The 16,405-nt window shown below is 42.5% G+C and overlaps 1 protein-coding gene and 1 long non-coding RNA gene across 3 annotated transcripts; one reads left to right on the top strand and one right to left on the bottom strand.

Annotated features, from left to right (window-relative positions):
- Positions 1 to 2,445: 2,445 nt before the first annotated feature.
- RGS2 (regulator of G protein signaling 2) lies at positions 2,446 to 5,704 on the bottom strand. The gene is made up of 5 exons (XM_075508149.1): positions 5,559 to 5,704; positions 5,063 to 5,164; positions 4,900 to 4,961; positions 3,871 to 4,037; positions 2,446 to 3,437 (listed from the first exon to the last, which is right to left on the bottom strand). Exons 1-5 carry the CDS (start codon positions 5,669 to 5,671, stop codon positions 3,243 to 3,245), a joined length of 639 nt encoding a protein of 212 aa, XP_075364264.1. The 5' UTR covers positions 5,672 to 5,704; the 3' UTR covers positions 2,446 to 3,242.
- Positions 5,705 to 5,803: 99 nt separating this feature from the next.
- Positions 5,804 to 10,419, top strand: LOC142412612 (uncharacterized). Of its 2 annotated transcripts, none has more exons than XR_012776531.1 (3): positions 5,804 to 5,864; positions 6,583 to 6,689; positions 9,740 to 10,419. It is a non-coding gene; the product is annotated as an uncharacterized LOC142412612 (long non-coding RNA). The 2 variants fall into 2 exon arrangements; XR_012776530.1 differs by lacking the exon at positions 6,583 to 6,689 and adding an exon at positions 6,355 to 6,516 and having other exon boundaries at positions 5,815 to 5,864.
- The last annotated feature ends 5,986 nt before the right edge of the window (positions 10,420 to 16,405 follow it).

Below are 16,405 nucleotides of genomic sequence, written 5' to 3'. Positions count from 1 at the left end.
AGCACCAAATATTGAAAAGACTGGTTTAAAACCAGTCATACACAGACAGTTAAAAGTTGCCTTTATTGCAGATCTGCTGGTGTTTTTCAGCAGTTCTAGATTCCCCAGACTCTACGTGCCAACATCAGTTACGTTAGCAGTGCATGAACTGGCGTTGACTTTCTGGGGATCAGCCAGGACTCGCTGTGCGGCTGCAGGCTGTACCAGCAGAGCTGGGGTGCCTTCCTACCCACCACCCTCTGCAGATGTCCAGTTCTCACTGTCCTCAGCTTTTTGCAGCAAGTCCTTTCTCTAAAAATGCTAGGCTTGTTTACAGACTTGTTCAGGACCCGTGCTCCTTTGCAGCTACAGTTCCTGGAATGTAGTTTCCTGTCGGGATCCCTTCTCCTTATTTTCCTGTCTGGGTGGCTGTCAACAGGTATATGGGCTGGAGCAGTTTTATAACCAGATGGAAGCTAAAAAGGATGGTGCTCTGGCCAGCTACTTAGCAGTGCCCTCACCTTGGCCTGCAGGACCAAGCCGGCTCTGCCGTCCTCCCTTTGCCATTCCCAGACTGGTCTTTTCCCTGCCGCCATGGTGAGTTCAGCCGTGTGCAGCCCAGCAGGACCGGGGTGGGAGGGTGAACTGTTCAGCTGGGCTGTGGAGGAAAGAGCATTTATTATTTGTTGCCATTGGATACTGATACCAGAGTACCAGCTTTAACTGCAGCTGTAAGGCTGCTCAGAGTGTGCAACCAGCATCTCTTAAAGCAATCAGTGGTTTTGTATTTCTCCAGGAAATGCTCATAGCAATCTTTCGGGTTGCAGCACTCCCAACATGCCTGTAGCATCCTTTTTCTGGTCAAGCTTACTCCTGGGAGTTGGGAAAACAGGGCTCTTATCAAAAACTGGAAAAGCAACATTTGGAGGGAATGTTGTGTGCACAGATGTGTTGCATTTTACTAATAATAAGATTTTTTTTTTGCTGTTGATATACCAACCTGTTTTGCTGCAAAGCTTAGCCTTGAAATGAGGGCTCTTGGACACTGCAGGCAGACCATGCCAGGGACTCGGCATGGCTTGGTTGGTTTGCTATCCCGGTGGCATGCTCTGTGGAAGCTATGGAGCTGCCTGCACAGACTTTAAGACCAATGTTCATGATTCAAATCTTAAATATACAAGAACAGCCCTCAGGCAGTGATGCCCTGCCTAATGGCCACACCTAATTTCCCCTCTGAACTACATACTGTGCTATAAGTAGTTCTGGCACCTGCTGAAAGGAGAAATGTTTCTTTCCCTGAAACCAGACACCAGCAGTTGCTAATTACCACATCCCAAATTGGCACAGATTAATGCAGCTTCACTGAAGCCAATTCCTGCCCTGGCTCTGAGTCATTAATAGGTGTAGTTCTGGCTATTTTTATGCTCTTCAAATTCTTTTGTTAGATTACAAAAGCCATTATCAGCCCAAATCTGTTTCTCCTGGTTAGGAAAAAAAAACCTCTCTGTTGCAGTAAATTATTGGGCTGAGTTTTTCTAGTGCTTGTTTTATGTGGACTTAACCAATCAGCAAATTTAGCTGTATGAGAGCTAGCTCTCACAGCCCCAGAAATGGGGCTATATCAAAGTGGGGGCTGTACCAAATTTCTATCTTTCCATGTATAGAGGCAGTGTAATAAATATACGTATCTGTAAATGTGTATATACACACTGCTATATATCCTGCAATATGTATATATATGTGTGAAGGAGTTGCTTTTGAACAATCTCTGGATGTTTAATTGAAGTGGAAAATCCTATAGTTAGAATTTTTTTTGATGCTTGGAGAAGTGGACCATTATAGAAGTGACTGCTGTGCATATATGTGAACTAAACTAAAGCTGTGACCTGAGGAGTGGAGTCCAGATAGCTGGAGCCAGGACCTAAACAGACCTAGAGTTCAGACAAGTCACAAAACTAACAAATCAGGGATTGTTTTGTGCAGTGTCAGATGCTTTTATTGTAATGTTACCTCTAGCGACTCTGCATGGGTTTTACAGCCTGATCCTAAGCCCTTTTTGAAGCAGGGGTCTTGAGCAGGAGCAACTGTGCTACTGCTGTACTACTGGTGCCTGTATTCCAAATAGCATCCTGTGACCTCCAGCAGGAATGCTGCTGCTTTTTAGTTGATCTGTCATCACGTGTAGCCGTATGTGTGCCTTGCACTGTCTTAGAGACTGGTTTCATGGGGACACGGTTAAGACAGAGGATGCAATGGAATATGTCTCCCCTGTTAAGCTTTTGAGCTTTGAGGATTTTTATTCTCTCAAAAAAAAAAAAAACCAGACAAAACACTTGCCTGGTAGATTAAGAACTAACTGCTTTAAAATTAGCCCTATTAAGATTACACCCAGGACATGCAATCCCCATGCTCTGGAGTTCAGTGCCAGACAGTATATGTGTGTACAAAACAAGCAACAAAAGAAGCTTTGTATCAAAATAGTTTATTAAAAACAATAAGACTTCACTGAAGCTTGCTGTCCTCAAGACAGAATTATGAAATTATTGCAGCATTCAACACAATCATAATCCACATAAATATAATACTATACAGCTCCTGTTCACCTTGGCCAAGTTTTGCCCTCAGTCTGGCCTTGTGCAGCCCTGCTGACACAACCCAGCCCTGCATACTTTAGTGGCAGAACCTGTTCCTCTGGGAACTGAGTTATATCCCTTCCATGCTGCACAGTGCTGTTACTGTCTGGAAGTTGCACAGAAACCCAACACATCTCTTAGCAGCTAGAGGCAGTTTACAGAACCAGTGTGAACATACCGAGTGACTGATGACAGCAACACTGGTTGATGTTTAGGAAAAATAAATACACAACCAATTACTCAAGTTGCCAGCACTGCGCAACTGCACAGAGCAGCTTCTGTTTACAAGAAGGAAGCTCTGTTCTGCCCTGCTGCATTGCCACCTCAGCTGTGACAGAAGGACTCTTCCACTGTACAGTCTGCTCTAATGCATGGGAGTCGCCTTGCACTGCAGCGCTCGCAGAGAAGCACATCGCCAGCAGCTGGCTGGCACGCTTCTGCCATCACCTCTGAATGCCCTCCAACAGTGTCACTCTGCCATCAGCTTTGCACCAAAGTCAGTATTTGTCCTTGCGCCATGGCAAACAGACTGAGCACTCGGTATCTCAGTCTTTCAGGTCAGGATGCTGCCATGAGCTGTGGCTTGCTTCCTCGCTAGCTGACAGGCTGCTTCTCGCTCTTCTCCATTGCTCATGTCCCCTGAGCTGCTCTGGTGATGGGTGTCTTCTTGCACAGCTCCTGATAGAATTCAGATTCCAAAAACCGTGGGTATGAGTTATTCTCCATTAAGCTGTAAACTCTCTTCTGTGCTGCACTGAAGCAGGTATGTGTGGCTTCTTGAATATTCTGCGCAATCATGTTCTTGGTTTGGAAGTCTATGTTTATCTGAAATACAAAAAAAGACATTTACTTCTGAACTGAATTCAGTTAAGTATAATACACAATAAAATTTCTGAAGAGGTAAAAAAGGCAAGACCCTATTACTACAGGGTTAAGTTAATGAAGTTTCCTTTAAGAAAATTCTTCTTTACTATAAAAAATTCATACACACTATCTTTCAGTGCTAAACTCAAACATGTTACAGGTGTTAAATGCAGCTGCTGACTTTTCCCAGTTAAGATGGAAACTCTCTGAAATACTGCTTGTGCCATGTTCCAGCTTGGTGCAAAGGTAGTTAGGGAGAGTTAGGTTCAGACACAGATATTAAGTGAGGTATGTACAATGCAGTTTGCATGTGTATCTTAAAGTGAGTTCAGAGAAATAAAGGCTGTAAGAACTCATAGAACAGGGCACTTATGTTTAAATAGGTTTTCTTTACCTCTTTGGGAGCCTCCTTTTCAATGAAGTCATTGTAGATTTTTTTTGCTTTTGATGTCAGCTTCTGGGGTGACTTGGTTTTCTTGAAGTCCTCACAGGCCAACCAGAACTCAATGTTCTCTTCACAGAACTCAGACTTCAGAAAAGCTCGGAAAGCAGCAAGACCATCTAGGGAAAGAAAAGAAACAACACATCAATTAACTATTTCAGGAATCTTCCATTTACCTGTTGGTCACATCTGTTTCTACCAAACCATTTTGCTGTAGTTCTGGTCTGGTTCTTTCAGGGATATCATAGCAATAAAAAAATTCCACATTTATGTATGCAAACAAATTAACTCTCTAACAGCTTGGCAGGCTTCACTTTGAGTTAGTAATTTTTTAGGTAAACAAAAAATAAAAGCCCTTTCTAGTTGGTATGTTACCTTTTATGATGCCTGCATATACATTAAAAAAAAAATCCTTCTCCCCAGATGGGATCTCCTGTGTTAACCTTTACACTGTAGTAAATATTTGACTGCTACAAACCTCTGGAATATTTTTTTGCAATGGAAAGGATGATTCAAGTTCAAAGAGCAAATGGTAATATTTCTTAGTCTTTTTACTCTGCTGTTGAGTGCTTTTCATTGTAGAGATATAGTAAAACCCTGAGATCATTGAACTTGTGTTGCAGAATCCTTCCCAAGTTATTTGAATGCATTTGTTTTGGTTAAGCAGTGAGCGCACTGAACAAATGCTCTTTTAGCATTTGGCAAAGCCAAGCTGAGAGGCATGATGAACTACCAGGGTTACAGAAAAAATTCCACTACAATGAAGTATTCTTGATGTTTTAATATTAGTTTGCAATGTTTTTAAGGAATACTTCTATGAATTTGGCTTTAAACAGTTTAAAGCATTTAACTTCCAAGACCAGAATCAAAGCTATTTACATTAGAAAAGTTCAATGCTGACATGCAAAGAAGCAATCTTACAGACATACAAACTTCACCATCCCTTTGCTCTTGAATGTTACCTTTTGAAGACAAACTTACATTTATTAGCAAGAAGTTCATCAAAGGCTTCTGACCACAGCTGGGCTTCTTCAGGGGAAGGTCTGCAGAAAGAGATGGAGAACATTAGACTCCATTGCTCAAGCTTTATTGTTTTTGTAGAAGACTTGAGTTACTTAAACAAAATCTCCTTCTCATCACTTACCTGAAGTAGGTGCGGTGCTTCCCTGCTTTCTTAGATTTCATTTTAGTAGAATTGGAAGAGTTCTGCAGGAAGTAGCTCAGTCTCGTTTTCCAATCTTTAATGCTGGAAGAACAAAGATGATGCACGTTAAAAACAACAACGCAAAAAGCTTTAGACACCAGCCCGTTTGCCGGCAAAAGCTGCTTTTTCGTTCTTGCTTTTTCGGTTCTGTACCTAGAGTGTCACCCAGAGCATCTGTCTGAGGGCAAGAAACCTATTTTCCCCTCGCTTCAATCAACAGATTCGCCCGCTCGCCGATGGCCAGCGTTAGCCAAGGCACCGCCGCCGGTAGCCGAGGCGGTCAAGCTGCAGGAGCTCCGCTGCCGGCCCAGCCCTGCGGCCCGCCGCGGCCCGCTTCCCCCCAGCTTCGGTCCCGGCTCCGCGGCCGGAAGCCTCTCCCCGGAGGAACCCTCGGTCCTCCCGGCCGCCCCGCTCTGCCGCGGGCGGGGGCACTCACATCGTCCTCTTCATCCTGCCCTTCTCCGCCTCCTCCGCCTCGCTGCGCCGGCGGCCGCCCCGCTCCATCCGCCCGCCGTCGTGCTGCAGCGCCAGGAACAGGGCGCTTTGCATCGCGCTCGCCTCGCCCCGGCCACCCGCCGCCGCCCGCCCTTATAGACCGGCGGGCGGGCCCGGCCCGGCCTCCTCGGCCCGGCTCGGCCTCCTGGGCCCGGCCCGGCCCGGCCCCCCCGCCGGGCGGGAAGGCGGCGCAGCGGGGCCGGGCGTGCGGTCTGCGCTGCGGACAGGAGGGTGTTCTGTTTTCCCGGTAAGCCAGTACGGGAAAGTTTTGCCTTCCCCCAGGATTACGTCTCTTTTCCCCTTCATTTTGTTTTTCCTTTCTTCCCCTCTTTGTTCTTTATTTTTTTCTTTTTTGTTCTCCCCCCCCCCCCCCCCCCCCCCTTGTCTCCGTGCCCTCGCTAGCGCCGTCTTGGCGAGCCTTCAGCCGGTGGCACTGCCATCCCTCGGGAAGGGTGCCCGTCCCCGCGGCGCTGGCAGCGGCGTGCCCGTCCGTTCTGTTCCGTCAATCGGAGACGTACCCTGCATTTCTGCAGATTTTTTTTTTTTTAAAGGAAATACAGACTTTTGAGCGTGGCCAGTACAAGAAAAAGGGTAAGGAAGGACTTGGCCACGTTTCTTCAAAGAGTGAAGGAACCATCCCTTTGAGTGTATGGTATTTTTGGTGTCCACCTCTCTGCTAACCCAGGCTATTTATCACCTTAATAAGCTGTCTGCACATGTGTTTTATCTCTGTATAGTGTTGCCACCTACCAGTGAATTGTGTAAATTACTCTCAGTATACGGAGCTGAAGTTGCAATGACTTACTCCAGCCTTTGGCTTGTTGAAAAGGCCATGTGGTCCTTCTCAGCACTGCCCAGCTGAAGATATCATGTCCAAAGAATTTGGATTTAGGAATCACGTGAGTTTCTCTTTAACCTACCCTGCTTTTCTGCTCTTTTCTGTGCATGTATCTTCCTTTCCACAGTACTCTACAGCATGTATTTTTCTGCTATAAAAAGCAGTGTTCAGAGAGACTGTTTGATTCCCAGAACACTGGCTGACTTCAATGCAATCATGTAGCATCAAATCTAGGTAATCACCATAGTCTTACCACCTCTCTGCTTGCCGAATACACACAAAGCTGTGCAAAGGCATTTTGCTTTAAATGAGACGTAGGGAGAAAATGAATGCCATTTAATTTGCGAAAGCATTTAAACAAGGCTGCTTTTTCAGTGCTGCCTGTTGTAAGACCTTTGCAGAATATATTGATGGTCTGATAGGAAAATAAAGTTCCATCCTCTAAGCTTTACCAAATCGCTTTAAATGATTTTTGCAACAGGTAGCTCTTAGTCTTGTCTATGGTACATACATTTTTTTTTCAATGGGAAATTATTATAAGGGTGTTACCATGGGAGGGAGGAAATGTGGAAACACTAACAGAGGTAAGGCTCTAAGTGCTGTAAAGGCATCAGTTCCAGAAACTTTATAGGGGGGAACTTGCCAAAGAAACGACCAGGGCAGGCAGTGCCTGTGTGATGGATGGAGCTGTGCTGACTCGCTTCCAGGCGCTTCCATCGTCACTAGCTTTGAGTGCCAGGGTCAGCCAAGCTGTGCAGCTGCGAATGATTTGGGCAGGAGCTTGCCAGGAGCTGCTGAACAGCCTGTAACACGTGCGAGGACGGGAACACTCTCTGCACGTGCGAAACTCGCAGCACGCAGCCCCCTGGTTGGGGGGAGCGGGCTGCCTTGCCTCAGAATAACAGATCGAAACTCAGCCCTGGGCCTTACCCAAAGTAGAGCCTCTGTAAAGGATCAAATGCTCTGCAAGGAGAACAGTACATCCTCACCTTCCACCTGACTTGTAGGAGATTTCCCCATTTTTGATGCTGGTTTCAAGTTTCTTTCACCTGATTCAAAGCTGATTGTGGGGAAATGTGCCCAAGAATAGTGGGAATTGGAAAACTTCAAAGTCTAGTAAGCTACAGTAAGGTTTGGTTAAACATTTATATTTGGGTTATATATATTATATATAATATATATATATTATATTTTGGTTTGCTACAGGTAATGTAGCACGCCAGAGATCCTGCTGATGTTTGAAGCCTGACAAAATGTTTTCTTGACGGTCCTGGAGAAGACTTGCAAGAGTAGAGCTGGGATATTCCCAGCATCTGCCAAGTTGTAAAGTTGGCAGTAGTCAGCGTATGGAAAATTGCAGCATGAATCATGTATTTGTCTGATACTTTTTATTTCAAACTTTTTAATTGCTTCTTTCAGATACCCATAAAAATGGCAGTGCCAGTTGAGGAAGGTAGTTGTAACATTTGTAATATCTTTAAACAGTGGAAAAAATAAATAGTGTTCCAGGTAAAATAAGCTGAATATGGAATTGTGAGGTTAGATGGCCTTATAAAACATACTTAGTGTAACATTTTGTTTAAAAACTATTTACATTAAAATTCAATTTATTGGCTGCATTAAGGTATTTTTTTAATTTACATTTTTATTATACTTTTAAAGGCTGGATATCACTGGTTTTTCAGTAGAAGAGAGACTTTACAAAATACTTTCTCATTTCATTATGCCGTGCAGTGTGTTTTGTGGCTACGATGCTAACCTCTGCCAGCAGATCAATTACGCATCTGCATGATAAAAGATATTTTCCATTTGTGTTTAAAAAACAAGAAAAAAGCATCTGACCTCAATCAATGTCATCAGTGTACATCAGTCAGGCCTGGGATGGGGGGGATGCTTCTGGGAGGGGGCCGCTGGCTCCCCTCGTGCCGCCTCCCCAGGGAGCTGCATGTGCGCAGCCCTGGCCGGCCGGCTGCACCGCCGGGCGCTGCCTGGAAGAGCGTTTGGGCTTGCTGAGCAGTTCTAGGTACACCAAACCTAAGTATGACTTTGTATTACCAATCTCTAGTTTTTCAAAACAAGGATGGCAAAATGGCTCAGTTCATCAGCCCGCCTTTCTGAAGGTGGGTCTGGTTTTGCACAAATGGTGCCATATACTGACTTGGCAAAGAGAGATTTGGCATCTCAACCCGGTCCTACACTGTCTCTTGCAGCAGTATTTTGAAAATTTCAGGAAAATTAGGTATTACTGCTTTCTGGAAAAGCCCTGGATTGCAATTGCAGCACAGGTTCAGGTGCGTTAGCATAGCACAGTGCATAATGCTGCTGAAAAATAAGTGCCGCCATCTCGTGATGCCTCTCGTCGGGAGCAGGGCTGTGGGGTTTGCGACCCTGCCTGTGTGACTCAAACCAGCGTACAGACCAGCACTCCAGATTTGCCTGTGTGTACACTGACCTCTGCTCTTTCAAAACAGCGAAGCTCTTGGTAGCTGAGGACAATTACAAACATAGCGCCAAATCTTTTCCTTTACGTGCTTCTTAAAGCTTCGGTCCATTTCTGTAACGCTAATCTCATTGTCAAGGAGCAAGGCCAATGGAAAGTGATGGGGGGGAAGCCTACAGCCCAAACTTTGCTATTGAAGTCGGTGAGAATTTCACTGTTGCCTGCAATGAAGTCTGATGTCAGATGTTTAATGACACAAGCTCTCACCCTGGAGATCATGCTTCTCTTTGCAGAGGCTTTCTTGAGAATGTTCTGTTCTTTTTCTGCTTATACGATTCCTACGAGCATCAGTGATGGCTGGATATACAGAGGACTGTAACATATGCAATAAACATCCAGGATGGAAGATGAGGTTTTTTCCATCTCGGTTACGTTATATGTTGCAATAGCTATGCTGATCTTTTCCAAGTCCCTAGTGAGCAGTTGTTCTCACTGCATGATACTTAAATCCATGTCTGCATTTTCTGAAATGCCAGTCCTTGTTTCTTCTTTTTATAGAGAAGACTTGGATGATAGGAAAGAACATATGAAAAATGGTCCAAAGACTTTATAGCTGAGTTTCATAAAGCCAAGAGGGGAGAATATGCTTTGCATGGTAGTTCAAATCATGCATTAGAGTTATTTGAGGGATGCCGTATTGAACCCTTGGTGTCTTTGACTAGCTGAAAAATCATATTCAAAAGGAGTAAGATGTTGACCTATGTCTCTTTGTTTTGTAATAGAAATTGCAAATTACACAGGTGCACTTTCCTGTATTTTTACAGTGTTCTTTTTTAATTTACAGCTGTACAGTCCTGGTGCTGTGTCTGTGAGATGGTTCACGTAAGCATCAGAACAGGAGATCAGCAAAGAACGCCACCGTGCCGCTTATTACAATAGCGTCGACTGAGCCTCTGTTCTTACCTCTCTTTTAGGCCGTGTCTTCTCTGAGGCACGGGGGACTGCTATGTATTCATACAAAAGAGCACAGAGGTGCCCAGCTGTGGGTGGAAGCAATATGCTTTTGCGCTGTGCATAAATAATTAAATAATAGCAGTCATGCATGGTATGTATGGTAGGGCCCTATTTTCTAGGGGAATATTATAATTGCCACTCTTTCTGATATTTTTTTGTATAAGTGAAGATGTTTACTCAAACCCTCAGTCTGATTCTAATTCTGTTCATTGCGTTCTGCCTTTCTAGTCCCTTTTACAATTTCAATGGCCTGTAGTGTGTGGGGGTGGTTTTTGGGGGCTTTGGGTTGTTTTTTTTACTTGCCTGAAGCTTGCTGAGGTCAAGTTGTTGCATTCTCTGACTTCAGCCCTGCAGGCTGTGCCTGGCTGGCTGTTGTGCTTCCCCCAATACTATTTTCCAGTCATAAAGCTGAAAACATGCAAATCATAAGAAGCCATTTCTGGATCTAAATTTAGCACTACTATGGATTAACGTTACGACTGGACCAATTAAATGTTCAGTCTTTCCTAAATAGAAAATAAAGTATATCTCATTACAAATGGATCTCGTTTCACTTAACAGCAAAATCCTCTGTTTGAGTAATGTATAAACTAGACAGAGCTCTCTGAAAACTCATCATTCCCAGCCCTCAGCCACCTTGTTTTACATAAACACCCCCATTCGTTTATAAAAGTTCTAAAAATAGAGCTGAAATTTATCAAAAAGTGGATAAACTGGGACTATATGTCTACTTGCAGTGTTGCTGTTATGTGGATGCACACATCTCTGTTATAGTGACACTGTAAAAAGAAGATGAATTCAGGCGTTGAGCAGCTGATTGTGATTCCATCTCCACCCGCCGGACATTTGGAAATGTTAGTTTTTAAAGGGGAGATGCTCAATAACAGCGGGCAGGACTCAGAACAGCGGGTTCCCTGAGGACCCTGGGATGGCTGTCCTGCTCATGTAAGATCTGCTTTATCCTTTCTGCATAGACAAGCTGAAAGGAGACCTGCTAATATAGTCTGCATTTTAAAGGACAGGACATTCTCATATTCCTTACATCTTTTGTCAATACAAAAAGCAAACAGCTTAGCAAGAAGCAGTGTATTTTTAACAATGAAATTTTCTTAGCAGATACGAGCTGGGTTACACCATCTCGGGTAAAGAGATCTGATTAATCTTGTTTGAGGTTAACTAGGTGATGCAGAACACTGGCTCCATGTTCTGTTCAAATTGCAGCCTATTTTGTTCCCCCCCTCCCAAAAGCCGTATTTGTTAAACCAGGTGTGCAGAGGGACATTAAACAATCAAATATGTTTGTTAAATCTGGATGTGGGCACCATCTTTATCATATTATCTGCGTGTAACACAGTCAACACACAGTCCTTTTGATGCCTATTTAATCCATGTTAATGAAACTCTCTGTAAATGCCTAAATGGTATTAGTCAGATATAGATCTAGAAAGTCTCTGTGGCTTACAAAATCAATCCCTTTTACAACTCCTACAGGTGAATACTGTCAGGACCACAACAGTGAGAAAGCTGAAGATTAGAGAGGAGTAAAAAAATTTTTGCACCACCTAAAAAGTTTGAATTTTTTAAAATGAGCATTTCCTCTGAAATGGAGATAAAATGTCAGTCTTTCGTGATGGCCAAAAAAGTTTAAACAAAACATTTCTTGGAACAACCTGATCTCCATGCTGGGTGGAACTAGGAGAGGTTTAATTAGACTTTCTTAGTGGAAAATAAAAACACTAGCAACATATCAACTTTGTCAGTGGAAATTTTTTCATTTTCTTAAAACTATTTTAGGGTGCTATTTTCTTTTTATCGCTTTCAGTGTTTCTGTGAAAAGTAGAGAGGTAATGAATGTATTTCAGATATGGTAAAGGATGCACGGTCATGGAGAGGAGAGAAGGCACTGTCTGAGCAAATCCACTTACTAAAGTCAGAGGACATTTCATCTGAGTAAGGGCAGCCTTATACCCTTTCTACTTATCATATTGACAAAAACTATTCCAAAGTTTGTAAAGTTAAGCTCTCTGGAGTTAGAAAAGGCCAGAATGAAGGTTTCCCGTGCAATATTAGTAATCCCACATTTATCCAGTGGCACCCTGGTCTACTCCAAGAGTGAAGGCTGGGAGATAGATGAAGGATAGGGTGATACTTGTCTGGCTTCATCAAACTGTGGAAATTCCTTCCTAGCTGGTTAAAGAGTACACTGAAGAGGTCAGACCGTAGCCAGGATTGGACTGAGGGTGCAGACTGTCTTGCAGGTAGCCTGGGAGAGAGACATAGCCAAGTAGCTTGACAGATCAGTCATTCCCTTAATGCCAAGTGTTGCAAAATAATGTCTCAATCCTCCAACTGCATTAGTTGTAGGCAGGTACATTGTTCCCCTAGAACATTTTTCTCATCGGCTATTAGTTCAGCGTTCAAACAGGTCTTCAGAGCAAAGCAATTCATAGCTCACTTCAGGTGAATCACTCCATGTGGAAAATAATGTTCCAAATGTCTAAAATATGTGTATAGAATGATAATGTCACTTCTTGTATTTGAATGTATGTTAACCAGGTAAAACTCCACAGAAATTAGCAGAGATACGCTCTGCTATTATTCCAGCGTTAGACTTACTCAGAGCAGTTACTGTCATACCAGACAACAGTGACAGGTAATTTTGCATTAAAGAAACATTTTCTGGGATGTTTACAGTGCTAGGAAATGGCAGTGCAGGACTGTACATTACCATGGGTTGTACTTAGAAGTCTAAGAGGCTGCATATAACTCATTGACTATGTTTTGCCAAGCTCTATTTTAAATAGACGGTAGTTGGTTCCACACTGCGTTGCAGCTAGGAGCTGTGATGAGACCTCTTCATTAACGTACTCAGTATTTTTCTGGTTGCAAGAAGATGCTCCTCAAGGATTGCTTGAAGCATCACTGAGAAATGAGAGCAAGAAACCTTAATTAACAAAAAAGCAACAAAAATGTAAAATTTGTTCACTGACCATAAATACTAAAATGTAGCAAATAGATAATTCAAAATCAAAAAAGGAAGTCCTGCCAGTTCTTAAAGGATGGTATAGATTAATCAGAGGTGTCAAAGAGGAGAGTTGAATATGCCTGTGAACAGACTCGTACCTAAGTTTGGTAAAGATCTAGAAAGGCTGGCAAGCTGTGGAGCCACCCAAGGATGTTGGTCAGCTCATTTGGAACCTCAAAAGACACCATAAATCCTCACCTTTACTATCTCCAAGCTAGGATGAAAGACAATAATAAAGTCCTGGGAAGACAGTGATCTTCCAGCATGCATCTGGAGGAAAAGGGAGGCAGAACTGGAACGTGTCTCCCCAGTTCCACACGAGTGGCCAAATGTTGCCTGAGTCCGACTGTGGATGCTTCCTTTGCTTTCCTCAGGTGTGACCTTGCAGATCAGCATTTCTCTCCTGCTGGTAGCTTCTTTTCAGAGATGAACAGCTACTGCAGATGAGGTGCATGGTGCTCCTCATGAGCAGCAGATGAGGATGAGGTGCTCTGTGATGTTAGCTGTGATTTTACCTGATCCTTTCAGTAAGCTTTTCTTAACACCAAACTCTTACAAATGAAACCGACTGTGTGGTGTGGCAATTTCTAAACATATACTTTGAAATAGGATCCTTCAGTACTTTTTCTGATATGTGTTGCTCTGAGGTGTGACATGTGAGCTGCAGTTCAAGTTCTGGAATAGTGAACTTACTTTACAGCTAATGTAAAACTAGTGTTTAGTTGCTGTGGATTTTTTTTTTTTTAAATCAAGTTGTTTACTTAATCTCTTTGTTTTAAATAAGTTTGCTTTTCTGGTAGCTTTCCAACAAAAACTGTTATTTTAAGACTGAGACAACATTCCTAGCAAGTCTGGAACTTAGAAAGAAATCAGGGGACAAGATGGCTGAGATAACTTGTAACTCTCTGGGATATACTTGAACATATCAGGAATCACAGGAGGCATAGCTAAATTACAAGGAGGAATGGAAAGAAGAACAAAAATGATCTTGAGGAAATTACTCCCTGCTGTGTCCTATACCAATATCCACTGAATAACTAATGCCCAGTGTATTGATTATCTTCTGCTTGCTTTGGCTGCAGGAGAAGTGAGGACAAATTCTTCCATGTATTATGGAATTATTCCTCCTTTGCATAGTGTATTTTCTTTATTTCAGACAAATACTCCAATCCGTATACAGTAAGCAGTTAAGAGAGATTAATTTCACATCTGTGGACAAGCCTCTGAGGAATACAGCGCACCGTAGGAGTAACAGGAGCTGTTAGTTCTAACAAGAGATTTTATTTTAAAATATCATATACGCCTAAAAGCTGAATTAGAACAATTGTACAAGCGCATTAAGTTATGAAAGAAAGAATAGCCACTAAAAACTCCCAGGACTTCAGCGTCTAAATCGGATTGAGGTGGATTTTCCAGCGTTGTTCAATTAAGGGTCCATTTGAAAACACTCAGATCAAACGACCATTATTTTCTCATTCTTTCCATAAGTCATTCACAAGCAGCCCCAAGTTTATTCAAGGCACTGTGTTTACTCTGATGGGAAAGAAGATTAGGCAACGAAAAAAATCACAAGAGATGCTTGAGTTTCAAATGCCAAAACTTCTGTAACTGCTCCAAGGCTGGAGCGATGATGGGACTCAACAGCAGAGAGGAACCTCGGTGCTGCTGGTGACTGCTTGTTCCCCAGTTTTGCAGAAGCTGCTCTAATAGTAGAGAGCTCCTGTCAATGACAAAATGTGCGTGTTGTAATGCACAAAGGAATTTCTTTCTGAACAGTTGTCCGATCCTCTTCTGCTGGACATCAGCAAACTAGCGATGTGATTAGGGCATTCATGCGCATTAATATTGACTTCAGCTAAAGGGGTAACGTGCGCAGCGAATATGAGGGTGATGTCTTGATATGCGTAGGGGAAATGGCATATATTTACTGAGAAATTCGGACACTGTATGGGGAAAATAGCCAGTGGAACAAAGATGAACATGCTTGATCTCCCTGGTTCATAACGTGCTGCATGTTTAAGTGCCAGCTCTCGGGAGTGAATTAAGATGTATTTGTAATCAGAACTGTAACCTCTCGACTATTTTTAAATGTGTGTTTCAAAATATGGAAAAAAATGAGTGTAGATGTGCAGAAAATACTACGTAAAGTGAATATCAACTTTGTTATCATTGTGTTTAAGAAGTAACTGCTTTTTTTATGTTACTCTCATTAAGGACTGATGCTGACATAGCATTTGGCACCAATTTCTTAGTACCATACTTCTGTTGTTGCTGGTAAGTGGTAAGAACATGGGTTTAGTCACTAGTTGACTTTATTAATGGCCTGCAACATAAAGGCTTGAAATGTTAAAAAATATGTTCATTATATCTGGTTTTGCTGACTTCCCTGGATATATGGAATGCAACTTCATTGTATTTTCCTTACATATTTAATAGAGAAGGGATGGATGTTTGGAACTGGGTGCAAAATCAACACATGAAAAGCCTTTTGAGACAAGAGGATATTTTTTGCATTGACAGTTTCTATGTAGTAGTTTGCAAGTAAATGGAGAGTAAAGAAGGACGTGGTGGTTTCCTCTGCTGTAGTTTCTGCTTTTTGAGGAGTATTACACAACTACTCTGTATGCATCATACAGGCCTACTGCTTTGAATAGTTTTTACTCACTCTTCTGTCTGCCCCACATTATTTAATTTGCATTTATTAAAACTAGCAAATGGGGAATTGAAGCAAAAGGTTATTTTGTTACAACCCAAAACAACGGAGCTACTTTTATTTTCTTTGCCAGTTTGCATTTACATTTATAATGGCATTACTAGCCAGCTCATTTTCTCTTCTGATGGACTTTATTTTCAGTTATAATTACAACTGAGAAATCAACAGCTTTTTATTTAACTACATCCCCATTTTTTCCTCCCTCATGGACACAGTACTATTTTTTGGGGGGGGGGGGGGGGGGGGGGACAACCTAGAAGTCTGAAGTCAGGCATCTATTTCCTTTGCATTCATTATATCCCACAACACCTTGTAGAAGCTGATGACAGGCTCAGAAGGGCAGAGATCAACTCTCATCTACTGAACCTCTAAGTAATGATCTATGGCCCATCATCAGTAAAATTTGTTGCAGTTTGCTCAAGTTCTGCTATGGCTCCTGGCTTTAACCTCTCTCTTTCTCTCTCTTTTATCTGTTTTGGACTACCTGGGTTTTAATCATCAGTTCTCCCATTTTGTGGTCAGCATTATTTCTGTTGTTGGGAGATGTTTTTGTTAATTTATGGAAAGATGGTTTATCATGTTTAAGTGGCAGGACTGTAAGAATCCAGTCTGTTGGCAGATTGCAAGCTGTTAAGTTGCTTGCAAATATTGCAGTTCTTGTCCTGATTTCTTTTTTTCTTTTCTTTTTTTTTTACATACCATATCTCTTGCAGTATACGTAACTTATCATTGCATGTCTTGCTGGTTGTTAAATGCTT

This window comes from Mycteria americana, chromosome 7 (genome assembly GCF_035582795.1).
Source record: "Mycteria americana isolate JAX WOST 10 ecotype Jacksonville Zoo and Gardens chromosome 7, USCA_MyAme_1.0, whole genome shotgun sequence".
Lineage (NCBI taxonomy): Eukaryota > Metazoa > Chordata > Aves > Ciconiiformes > Ciconiidae > Mycteria > Mycteria americana.
Note: the sequence above shows the minus strand (reverse complement) of the source record. Positions and strands in the feature narration are given on the sequence as shown.